At 45.1% G+C, this 13,167-nt stretch overlaps 1 protein-coding gene across 1 annotated transcript in view; it reads left to right on the plus strand.

Annotated features, from left to right (window-relative positions):
* Positions 1 to 13,167, plus strand: part of LOC126106112 (trichohyalin-like) — a 134,881-nt gene that overhangs the window by 46,926 nt on the left and 74,788 nt on the right. The window contains exon 5 of the mRNA XM_049912358.1: positions 4,929 to 5,035. Within this exon, the coding sequence (XP_049768315.1) occupies positions 4,929 to 5,035 (107 nt within the window). The remainder of the gene's footprint in view (positions 1 to 4,928; positions 5,036 to 13,167) is intronic.

Raw genomic sequence — 13,167 nt, forward strand, 5'->3', positions numbered from 1 at the left:
CAACTGTTGTTTCAATCATTATTTCTTCTTTTTTCCATACAGTTCCAATACCCACGTCATTTAAATATAAAATTCATCAAATATATGTGGTTTCTAGTTATTTATCGTACACAAAAATCCAGTTTTTACAGCAAATATAAATTCGTAATTAGTGATCTTTTATAAAATATTGTTAAAGAGGATAGTTTAAATTAAAAAAACGTTACAAATTACATTTTTCATCATTATGTATTTTATGCTTCACGGTAACGCCCGTCGAACATACACTTTCTTTTTAATATCCTCAGCCAGGACTCGAACTTGGGCCGCCCACAAGGCAGGAGAGCATTCTTCCACAGAGCCACGCCGCCTGTCTGAAAATCTGACACTCTACTCTATTAAAGACACTTAGAAAACTACTCGAGACGACACGCTTTGGGTGACTGATATTTGAGTTCTGAACTTCAATTGTCATATTGGCTCCTTGTAAATCAACATATCTGATTCTCATATTGTGTCCTTGTAACACAAGAGGCGTACGGTGTCTTGTGGACATGCTATATCTACTTTTCAATTGCAACCCAACGAACAAGCGGCCAAGGAAATCAAGGAAAACTTTGTTAAGGAAACTAATGTTCGAGTACCAGAAATGAAAACTTTGAGATTTGATGATGACATTCTAATTCTGTCAGAGACACGGAAGGACGTTCAGGAACAGCTGAGCTGAATGTATAGTGGCTTGAAACGAGGGTACACGATGAACATCTACAAAAGTAAGACAAGGGTGATGCAATGCAGTAGAACTAAATCAGGCAATCCTGCGGCAATTTGCTGAGAAAATGAGACTGTGCAAGTATTAGATGTATTTTCCTATTTAGGCAGCAGAACAGCTGATGATGACCAAAACAGAGATATACAAAACACGGACTGTCAATACGTAGAAAACGAACTCTAAAAAAGTCGAATTTGTAAAGATCGAATAGAAATGTGGATGGTGGGAAGTTTTTGTTAAGTCATTGGTTAGCAGTGTAGTCACGTAGAGAAGTGAAATATCTCCATAAGAGCTTCAGATCAGAACAGAATAGAAGCTTTAGAAATTTGGTGCTACAGAAGAGTGCTGAGAATATGTTGATGAGTGATGAATAGGTACTGATCAGAATAGAGTAGGAAACAAATCTATGGCACAATGTAAATAACAGAGTGGACTGGTGGATAGAATACACCCTGAGTCAAGGATTCGCTAGTGTTGGTGATGGATGGAAGTGTGAGAGGTAAAAAGAATGTAGAGGGAGACGAAGAGATGAATGCAGTAAGCAGATGCAGTAGGATGTTGGTCGCAGTATTGATGCAGAAATTAAGACTCTTACACAGGATGCAGTAGCGCAGAGAGGTGCATCAAACCGGTCTTCAGACAACGACGATGGTGTGTTCCTGGGTGTTCAGGAGAGCAGCGCATAAAAACAAAACAACCAGCTCAACAGAACACCCGGAAGCACGCCAATAAGCAATCACCCCGAGTATACCTGAGAGACAATAACAACAACTGTTAAAGGTACAGGGGGGGGGCTTTCGTTTCTGACCTACACTGAGGCACAAAAGTCGTGGGAGACCTCCTAATACCACGTCGAACCTCCTCCCACCACCACCCCCACCCAGTGTAGCGCGGAAACTGGACGTCGCATGGACTCACAAGCCGTTGGAAGTGTCATGCAGAAATGTGGAGCCATACTGCCTATACAGCCGTCGATAATTGCGAAAGTGTTGCCCGTGCCGGATTTATTGAACGAACTGACCTCTCGATTATGTCCCACACATAAATGTTCGATGAGCTTCGTATCGGGCTATCTGGTGGCCAAATCATTCGCTCGAATTGTCCCGAATGTTCCTCGAACCAGTCGTGAACAATCGCGGCCCTGTGACATGAGATCATTGTATGGGAACATGAAGTGCGTAATAGCTGCAAATGGTAGCCAAGTAGCCGAACATAACCATTTCCAGTCAATGATTGGTTCAGTTGGACTAGAGGATCCAGTCTATTCCATGTAAACACAGTTCACACCGTTATGGATACACCACCAGCTTACACACTGTCTTGACTACTTGGGTTCAAATGGTTCAAATGGCTTTAAGCACTATGGGACTTGACATCTGAGATCATCAATCCCCTAGACTTAGAACTACTTAAACCTAACTAACCTAAGGACGTCACACACATCCATGCCCGAGGCAGGATTCGAACCATCGACGGTAGCAGCCGCGTGGTTCCGGACTGAAGCGCCTAGAACCGTTCGGCCACAGCGGCCGGCTGACAACTTGGGTCCATGGCTTCGTGAGGTCTGCTCCAGACTCGAGTCCTACGCTAACTTTTAACACCTGAAAGCGGGACTCCTCTGACCCACTCGTCTATGGTCCAATCGATACGGTGACGAGCCCAGGAAAGGCGCTGCAGGCGACTTCGTACTGTTAGTAAAGGCACTCGCGTCGGTTGTTGGCTGCCATAGCACATTGACGCCAGATTTCACTGCACCATCTCAACAGATACATTCGTCTTACGTCCCACATTAATTTCTGCGGTCATTTCACATAGTGTTGCTTGTCTGTTTGCACTGACAACTCTGCGCAAACGCCGCTACTCTCGCTCGTTAAGGAAAGGTCCTCGACCACTTTATTGTCCGTGGCGGGAGGCAATGCCTGAAATGTGGTATTCTCTATCTTGATACTGGGAATCTCGAAATATTGAATTTCCAAACCACTTCCGAAATGGAGTGCCCGTGTGTCCAGCTTAACTACTATTCCACGTTCAAACTCTATTAAAAATGGTTCAAATGGCTCTAAGCATATTGCGCAGTGCATTTTAATTGTAATCTTTTGTTATTATCAATTTCTCTTCATCTGTTTCAAATACGAAGGGGCACCCAAAAGATATCGACCTCATTTTTTTTTAAACTTCTTTATTCACATTTTAAGCATAAGCCTTCAATACCCTTCAAAGAACTCAAAAAATGGCTCTAATCACTATGGGACTTAACATCTGAGGTCATCAGTCCCTTAGTCTTAGAACTACATAAACCTATCTAACCTAAGGACATCACACACATCCCAGCCCCAGACAGGATTCGAACCTGCGACCGTAGCAGCAACGCCGTTCCGGACTAAAGCACCTACAACCACCCGGCCACAGCGGCCGGCAAACTCTATTAGTTACCATCGTGAGGTCATTACCACGTCGGAAACCTTTTGACGTGAACCATCTGAGTACAATTTTCAGCTATACCAATGGAATGCCGTTTTATACCTTGTGTACGCAATACCGGTGTCATCTACACTCATGCTCATAAATTAAGGATAATTCCAAAATGTTGTGCCACACAACGTGGCATCCCGCGTCCGGCCATCCTGATTTAGGTTTTCCGTGATTTCCCTTAATCACTCCAGGCCAATGCCGGGATGGTTCCTCTGAAAGGGCACGGCCGACTTCCTTCCCCATCCTTCCCTAATCCGATGAGACCGATGACCACGCTGTCTGGTCTCCTTCCCCAAACCAACCAACCAACACAACGTGGCACTACACAAAACTGGCGCTAATAGAATAGGCACATAGGGAACACACACGACACAGATCTGTAAGTCCACGGTATTCGTGATAAGTTGAGAACACCGTCCCGAAACACATGTGTTACAAAGCGCCACTTTTTCCTGCGCGTGTACCCCGACATCGTCTGATATCTTCTGTTTCGAGGTACCCTCAACGATGGCAGCTCGGTGGGGCCGTCCGTTAGCATCCATCAGGAGGAAGGTGGGACCCACTGCGCCCCTGAAAAGTGGACATACTGGTGCAAAATGACGTCCCGATACACCTGACCTGTCACAGTTCCTCTGTCAAAGGCATGCAGTGGTGTACGTGCATCAGTCATAATCCCACCCCACACCATCAAACCACGACCTCCACACAGGTCCCTTTCAAGGACATTAAGGGGTTGTTATCTGGTTCCTGGTTCACGCCAGATGAAAACCCGGCGAGAATCACTTTCCAGACTAGACCTGGACTCGTCCGTGAACAAAACCTGGGACCACTGTTCCAATGACCATGTACTGTGTTCTTGACACCAGGCTTTACGGGCTCTCCTGTGACCAGGCGTCAGTGGAATGCTCCTTGCAGGTCTCCGGGTGAATAACCATGCCTGTTCAGTCGTCTATAGACTGTGTGTCTGGAGACAACTGTTCCAGTGGCTGCGGTAAGGTCCTAAGCAGCGCTACTTGCAGTACTCCGTGGCCGTCTGCGGGCACTGATGGTGAGATATCGGTGTTTTTGTGGTGTTGTACACTGTGGACGCCCCGTACTGTAGCGCCTGGACACGTTTCCTGTCTGCTGGAATCGTTGCCATAATCTGTAGATCACACTTCGTGGCACATGGAAGGCCCGTGCTACGACCTGCTGTGTTTGACCAGCCTAGTATTCTACTCCTCATAACGTCATCAATATGTGTTCTTTGAGCCATTTTCAACACACAGTCACCATTAGCACGTCTGAAAACGTCTGCACATTTACTCGCTGCGCCGTACTCTGATATGCACCAACACACCTCTGCGTGTGTGGACTGCTGGTAGCGCCACCGTGCGACGACCGCAGGTCAAGTGCACCGCATGGTCATACCCCGAGGTGATTTTATCCCCAAAAACCGCCCACCAGAGCGTTGTTTCACCGTGTATCAGCATTATCCTTAATTTAACATAAGTGTATATGTCTGTACATCGCCATACCATGACCTTTGTCACATTAGTGTACTGTACAGTAACGTTCTTTTCAGCGAAACGCCATAACGAGGGTTGAACTGAATAAATTCCAAGCTAAGGTGAATTCATATGGGGTGAGTCTGAAGAATGGTCGCGGGGATCAGGAATTTTCCACGCCAGCGTCGGAAATGAATGTTCCCTTGTGTGTGTTCCAGGCGGAAGACATAGTACGGCAAGTGCGCGAGGCGCTGGAGGCCGAGCAGAACGCGTTTGAGGATCGTCTGCAGAAGCGGAAGGAAGAGGAGAGCTACCGGGAGTCCAGGTAAGGAGAGGGCGGCAGAATAGCGGCATGCACTCGTCTCTGTATTTCCGTTCTTCTTCTAATTTTTTGAGTCAATGTTCAGTTGACATTTTCATTGCTGCCCTTCATCTTTCTCCACGCTGCTCGATCATTTCAATTATAGTGTTCAGGAACTCACCGTAAACTTTCGGGAACAGAGCGAATTGTTCGGAGGGGCTGCACTTGCAGCTTGCCCATTTTCACTTGCAGTTTGGCAAAAGGACTTCCATCGAACTCGCTGAGCAGAAGGGAACAGTCTGCTACCGGTAATGTACAGGGTGATTCAAAAAGAATACCACAACTTTAGGAATTTAAAACTCTGCAACGACAAAAGGCAGAGCTAGGCACTATCTGTCGGCGAATTAAGGGAGCTATAAAGTTTCATTTAGTTGTACATTTGTTCGTTTGAGGCGCTGTTGACTAGGCGTCAGCGTCAGTTGATGTTAAGATGGCGACCGCTCAACAGAAAGCTTTTTGTGTTACTGAGTACGGCAGAAGTGAATCGACGACAGTTGTTCAGCGTGCATTTCGAACGAAGTATGGTGTTAAACCTCCTGATAGGTGGTGTATTAAACGTTGGTATAAACAGTTTACAGAGAATGGGTGTTTGTGCAAAGGGAAAAGTTCTGGACGGCCGAGAACGAGTGATGAAAATGTAGCATGCATCCAGCAAGCATTTGTTCGCAGCCCAGGAAAATCGACTCGCAGAGCTAGCAGAGAGCTGCAAATTCCACAATCAACTGTATGGAGAGTCCTACGAAAAAGGTTAGTTATGAAACCTTATCGTCTGAAATTGGTTCAAGCACTGCCTGAACGTCAACTACCCGAGGCGATGGATCGGCCGCCAGGCAGCCCGTGACAGATCACTTCATCACTGGCCTCCAAGAAGCCCTGATCTTACCCCCTGCGATTTTTTCTTATGGGGGTATGTTAAGGATATGGTGTTTCGGCCACCTCTCCCAGCCACCATTGATGATTTGAAACGAGAAATAACAGCAGCTATCCAAACTGTTACGCCTGATATGCTACAGAGAGTGTGGAACGAGTTGGATTATCGGGTTGATATTGCTCGAGTGTCTGGAGGGGGCCATATTGAACATCTCTGAACTTGTTTTTGAGTGAAAAAAAACCTTTTTAAATACTCTTTGTAATGATGTATAACAGAAGGTTATATTATGTTTCTTTCATTAAATACACATTTTTAACGTTGTGGTATTCTGTTTGAATCACCCTGTAGTGGACACCAAAATTTGTAGCAGTCATTGTTGTTGTCTTCAGTGTGAAGACTGGTCTGTTGCAGTTCTGCATGCTATTCTATCCTGTACAAGCCTCATCATCTCCGAATAACTACTGAAATCTGCTGAATCCACTTACTATACTCATCTCTTGCTCTCCCTCTACGATTTTTACCCTCGACATGTCCCTCAAGTACTTAATTCCTAATCTCTTGAAGTCTCAGAAAGTATCATGTCAACCAATCCCTTCTTCTAGTCAGATTGTGCCACTAATTTCTTTTCTCTCCATTTTTATTCACTACCTCCTCATTAGTAATCCTCAGCATTCTTCTGTTACATGACGTTTCAAAATCTTCTTTCCTCTTCTTGTCTAAACTGTTTATCGTCCATGTTTTATTTCCATACATGGCTACTCGCCATACAGATACTTTCAGAACAGGTTTCCTAACATTTAAATGTATATTCGATGCTAACATATTTCTCATCTTTATAAACTTTTTTTGGCTAATACCAGTCTAGCCCGCCCGGTTGGCTGTGCTGTCTAAAGCACGGCTTTCCGGGCGGGAAGGAGCGCCTGGTCCCCGGCACGAATCCACCAGGCGGATTTGTGTCGAAGTCCGGTGAACCGGCCAGTCTGTGGATGGTTTTTAGGCGGTTTTCCATCTGCCTCGGCGAATGCGGGCTGGTTCCCCTTATTCCGCCTCAGTACACTATGTCGGCGATTTCTGCGCAAACAAGTTCTCCACGTACGCGTACACCACCATTACTCTACCACGCAAACATAGGGGTTACACTCTTCTGGTGTGAGACGTTCCCTGGGGGGGTACACCGGGGGCCGAACCGCACAATAACCCTGGGTTCGGTTGGGGCGGCGGAAGGGTGAAGTGGACTGCGGCAGTCGTCGTGGGGTTGTGGACCACTGCGGCTGCGGTGGGGACGGAGTCTCTCCGTCGTTTCTAGGTCCCCGGTTAACATACATACAGTACAATACAATACAATGCCAGTCTAGATTTTTATATCCTCCCTACTTCGGCCATAATCAGTTACATTGCTGCCCAAAAAGGAAAACTTAGCTGCTACTCTAAGTGTGTCCTTCCCTAATGTAATTCCCACTGTATCACATGCTTTAATTCGACGACATTCTATTATCACTGTTTAGCATTCGTTGATGTTCATCTTATATCCTGCTTTCGGTACACTGTCCATTGAGTATAACTGCACTTCCAAGTCCTTTGCTGTCTCTGACAGAATTACAGCGTAATCGGCAAACCTCAGAGTATTTATTACTTCTCCGCAAACTTTAATTCGTTCTCCAAATGTTTCTTTGGTTTTCTTTACTGGTTGCTCTATGCACATATTGAATAACATCAGTGATAGGTTACAAACGTGTGCCTTCTCAACCACTGCTTCCCTCTCATGCTCCTCGACTCGTATAACTGCTGTCTGGCTTCTACACAACTTGTGAATAGCCTTTTGCTCCCTGTATTTTACCCTTGCTACCTTTAGAATTTCAAATAGTATATTCCAGTCACATTGTGAAAAGATTTCTTTCAGTGTACAAATGCTATAAATGTTTGGCAGTCCTTAACCTATCTTCTAAAGCAATTCGTAGGGGCAGTATCGTTCGTGTGCTTCTACATTTTTCGGGAATCCAAACCGATCATCCCCGAGGTTAGCTTCTACCAGTTTTTCCATTATTTTGTAAGGAATTCGTGTTAGTATTTAGCAACTATGAGATATTAAACTGATAGTTCGATAATATTCAGAGCTGTCAGTACCTTGCAATTTGCAGTTCACAGACTTTAAGTGCACTTGCATGCTGAATGAAATACAGGTTATGAATAGACCGAGTTTCATTTCTTCTAATTATGCTATATATAAACGGATAGCCATATAGTGTTCTTCGTTGATGTGCAATCTTATTTTAATGTAGTAATCTGACACAGACGTAATTATTCACAAATTTTCTCTTTTAGCAAATACGTAAGTAACGCAGTCACATGATAAAACACTTAATACATTGTCCTTCAGATTGACAGTCATATGAAAATAAAGACAATGTGCACTCTAAGTGGCGCTAAATGAAAAAACAAGTTTACTGTTACCAGTCACTGTTTGTTTATCTCCACAACGTATTTCAAAAGTTTAAACCTCTAGTATCAGGTGGATTTACATTTGTTAGTATGACATTTGTGTGTGTGTGTGTGTGTGGGGGGGGGGGGTTGTCTTACGATTTTTTGGAGGAACTTGTGGCTCTGTCTAATGTGGATAAACAAAACACTATTTCAAAAAAATGGTTCAAATGGCTCTGAGCACTATGGGACTCAACTTCTGAGGTCATCAGTCCCCTATAACTTAGAACTACTTAAACCTAACCAAACTAAGGACATCACACACATCCATGCCCGAGGCAGGATTCGAACCTGCGACCGTAGCGGCCACGCGGTTCCAGACTGTAGCGCCTTTAACCGCTTGGCCACACTGGCCGGCTGGAGCTCTGTAATCACATTGCCAGCCTCATGTAGGAGAAATGGTTTGCAACCTTGACGCCGTCTCTTACACTCTCATAGTCATGTCTGACAGTAAATCCGATACGTTGTCTGATATCTGTGTGAGTGTTACCGCTTTGTGCTCGGTATTTCGATGTCCAACTTACGAGTAGAAATCCGAAGGAAACGTCTGATGTCTAATACTTTGCGTAAAACATATCAAACCAATTGGCTTCGTGAAGCACAGCAGTAGCTGACAGAAGACTAAGATTTCTTCGAAGCATTAACTAGCTGTTATATCGCTATACCACTGTTCGTCGAAATTTATTTATTTATTCGTATGGCTCGAGCCCCCCGTCGGGCAGACCGTTCGCCAGGTGCCGGTCTTTCAAATTGACGCCACTACGACGGCCTGCAGTCGATGAGGATGATAGGATGGTGATAACAGCACAACACCCAGACGCTGGGCGGAGAAAATTGCCCGACCCAGCCGGGAATCGAACCCGGGCCCACAGGATTGACAATTCGTCACGCGGATCATTCAGCTACCGGGGGCAGACATTCGTAGAAATGTGAGTGGAACGCTCTGTTGCCTAGCTGTTGTGCTTTTGTATCTGTAACCGAAATAAGAGTAACTTGACGTGGTAATTTAATGGATAGTACTACCAAATGTCAAAGCAACATGTGTTCTGCGGGTCCGAAATTATAGTAGACATGTAAAATATACTGTGCGAAATATCATCAATTTGATACATAGAACCGAAGATCTACACTACTGGCCATTAAAATTGGTGCACCAAGAAGAAATGCAGATGATAAACGGCTATTCATTGGACGAATATATTATACTAGAACTGACATGTGATTACATTTTCACGCAATTTGGGTGCATAGATTCTGAGAAATCAGTACCCACAACAACCACCTCTGCCCGTAATAACGGCCTTGATACGCCTGGGCATTGGGTCAAACAGAGCTTGGATGGCGTGTACAGGTACAGCTGCCCATGCAGCTTCAACACGATACCACAGTTCATCAAGAGTAGTGACTGGCTTATTGTGACGAGCCAGTTGCTCGGCCACCATTGACCAGACGTTTTCAATTGGCTAGAGATCTGAAGAATGTGCTGGCCTGGGCAGCAGTCGAACATTTTCTGTATCCAGAAAGGCCCGTACAGGACCTGCAATTTGCGGTCGTGCATTATCCTGCTGAAATGCAGGGTTTCGCAGGGATCGAATGAAGGGTACAGCCACGGGTCGTAACACATCTGAAATGTAACGTCCACTGTTCAAAGTGCCGTCAATGCGAACAAGAGGTGACCGAGACGTGTAACCAATGGCACCCCATACCATCACGCCGGGTGATACATCAGTATGGCGATGAGGAAGACACGCTTCCAATGTGCGTTCACCGCGATGTCGCCAAACACGGATGCGACTATCATGATGCTGTAAACAGAACCTGGATTCATCCGAAGAATTACGTTTTGCCACTCGTGCACCCAGGTTCGTCGTTGAGTACACCATCGCAGGCGCCCCTGTCTGTGATGCAGCGTTAAGGGTAACCGCAGCCATGGTCTCCGAGCTGATAGTCCATGCTGCTGCAAACATCGTCGAACTGTTCGTGCAGACGGTTGTTGTCTTGCACGAGGCATCACAACAACGTTTCACCAAGCAACGCCGGTCAACTGCTGTTTTTGTACGAGAAATCGGTTGGAAACTTTCCTCATGTCAGCACGTTGTAGGCGTGAATGCTCTGAAAAGCTAATAATTTGCATATCACAGCATCGAAATAGACGACAGAGGGATAGAGAAACAATTAAAATCGCTCAAAAGAGGAAAGGCCTCTGGACCTGATGGGATACCAGTTCAATTTTACACAGAGTACGCGAAGGAACTTGCCCCCCTTCTTGCAGCGGTGTACCGTAGGTCTCTAGAAGAGCGTAGCGTTCCAAAGGATTGGAAAAGGGCACAGGTCATCCCCGTTTTCAAGAAGGGACGTCGAACAGATGTGCAGAACTATAGACCTATATCTCTAACGTCGATCAGTTGCAGAATTTTGGAACACGTATTGTGTTCGAGTATAATGACTTTTCTGGAGACAAGAAATCTACTCTGTAGGAATCAGCATGGGTTTCGAAAAAGACGGTCGTGTGAAACCCAGCTCGCGCTATTCGTCCACGAGACTCAGAGGGCCATAGACACGGGTTCACAGGTAGATGCCGTGTTTCTTGACTTCCGCAAGGCGTTCGATACAGTTCCCCACAGTCGTTTAATGAACAAAGTAAGAGCATATGGACTATCAGACCAATTGTGTGATTGGATTGAGGAGTTCCTAGATAACAGGACGCAGCATGTTATTCTCAATGGAGAGAAGTCTTCCGAAGTAAGAGTGATTTCAGGTGTGCCGCAGGGGAGTGTCATAGGACCGTTGCTATTCACAATATACATAAATGACCTGGTCGATGACATCGGAAGTTCACTGAGGCTTTTTGCAGATGATGCTGTGGTGTACCGAGAGGTTGTAACAATGGAAAATTGTATTGAAGTGCAGGAGGATCTGCGGCGAATTGACGCATGGTGCAGGGAATGGCAATTGAATCTCAATGTAGACAAGTGTAATGTGCTTCGAATATACAGAAAGATAGATCCTTTATCATTTAGCTATAAAATAGCAGGTCAGCAACTGGAAGCAGTTAATACCATAAATTATCTGGGAGTACGCATTAGGAGTGATTTAAAATGGAATGATCATATAATGTTGATCGTCGGTAAAGCAGATGCCAGACTGAGATTCATTGGAAGAATCCTGAGGAAATGCAATCCGAAAACAAAGGAAGTAGGTTACAGTACGCTTGTTCGCCCACTGCTTGAATACTGCTCAGCAGTGTGGGATCCGTACCAGATAGGGTTGATACAAGACATAGAGAAGATCCAACGGAGAGCAGCGCGCTTCGTTACAGGATCATTTAGTAATCGCGAAAGCGTTACAGAGATGATAGATAAACTCCAGTGGAAGACTCTGCAGGAGAGACGCTCAGTAGCTCGGTACGGGCTTTTATTGAAGTTTCGAGAACATACCTTCACCGAAGAGTCAAGCAGTATATTGCTCCCTCCTACGTATATCTCGCGAAGAGACCACGAGGATAAAATCAGAGAGATTAGAGCCCACACAGAGGCATACCGACAATCCTTCTTTCCACGAACAATACGAGACTGGAATAGAAGGGAGAACCGATAGAGGTACTGAAGGTACCCTCCGCCACACACCGTCAGGTGGCTTGCGGAGTATGGACGTAGATGTAGATGTAGATGACGGTTAAATTCCGCGTCTGTAGCACATCATCTTCGTGGTGTAGCAATTTTAATGGCCAGTAGTGGTACTTCCGCCAGATTTAGGTAGCGGCTTGTGCTGTGCCTCTGGCGATGCTACAGTAATATGCTGTCAGTTGACGCTGCTTTCCGCTGACGATAACAGTTCAATTCGTCGTCTTGAAATGTGATGTACAACTGTAGTATTGACCGCTATTCTCGTTTTTGCAGCGGTTTTGATGCCATCGATTCGATTTGTAAATACGAGGATGGTTTGATAAGTCTGGAAAATTGCCATGAAAAAATGGAACATTTTTGTTGCACCTTCATAGTTGGTCAGCTTTATTATTCTAATGATCGCATGAACACTTGCAACGAAGCAGTGTTTGTTGTTGACAGCCATATGAGTAGGTCAGTGTGTCGACTGTCATCTAAAATGAAGAAAACCGACTCTTTGAGAGTTTATTGAACATTTTCATTTGAAGAGTAGGACTGCCACACAAATCAAAACAAAACTGATAGATGTTCACGTCGAATCTGCATCATCATCAAAGACTATTTACTTTTTGATTAATCAATTTAAAGATGATCGGACAAGCACCGAAGACGAAGCGCACTCCGGCCGTATGTTTAAGGTCGCCATTACAGCCAGCCGCCTGTGGTCTCGGAGGTGAAGTCTGCTCTTGGTTTCCCGGCGGGGTCAGGGATTTTCTCTGCCTCGTGATGGCTGGATGTTGTGTGATGTCCTTAGGTTAGTTAGGTTTAAGTAGTTCTAAGTTCTAGGGGACTGATGACCTAAGATGTTAAGTCCCATAGTGCTCAGAGCCCTTTGAACCAAGTCTGCTCTTGGTCTTAGGCAGGACATCACGATTCACCAGTATATTTTTTCTGCGACTAGTCAGAGGGTTATTCCGTCAGAATCAGAGATACAGACGGGATGACCAGATACTGTGACTGAGGCTGAACCTTCTTTATTTAAATGTGTGAATCTGTACTTAAATTGCTGAATGACGGAGAAGATGAAACTTCTACGTTATTTGATTCTGAAACAGCTGAGTAAAACTGAACGTACTGAGCCC

This window comes from Schistocerca cancellata, chromosome 10 (assembly GCF_023864275.1).
Source record: "Schistocerca cancellata isolate TAMUIC-IGC-003103 chromosome 10, iqSchCanc2.1, whole genome shotgun sequence".
Taxonomy (NCBI): Eukaryota; Metazoa; Arthropoda; class Insecta; order Orthoptera; family Acrididae; genus Schistocerca; species Schistocerca cancellata.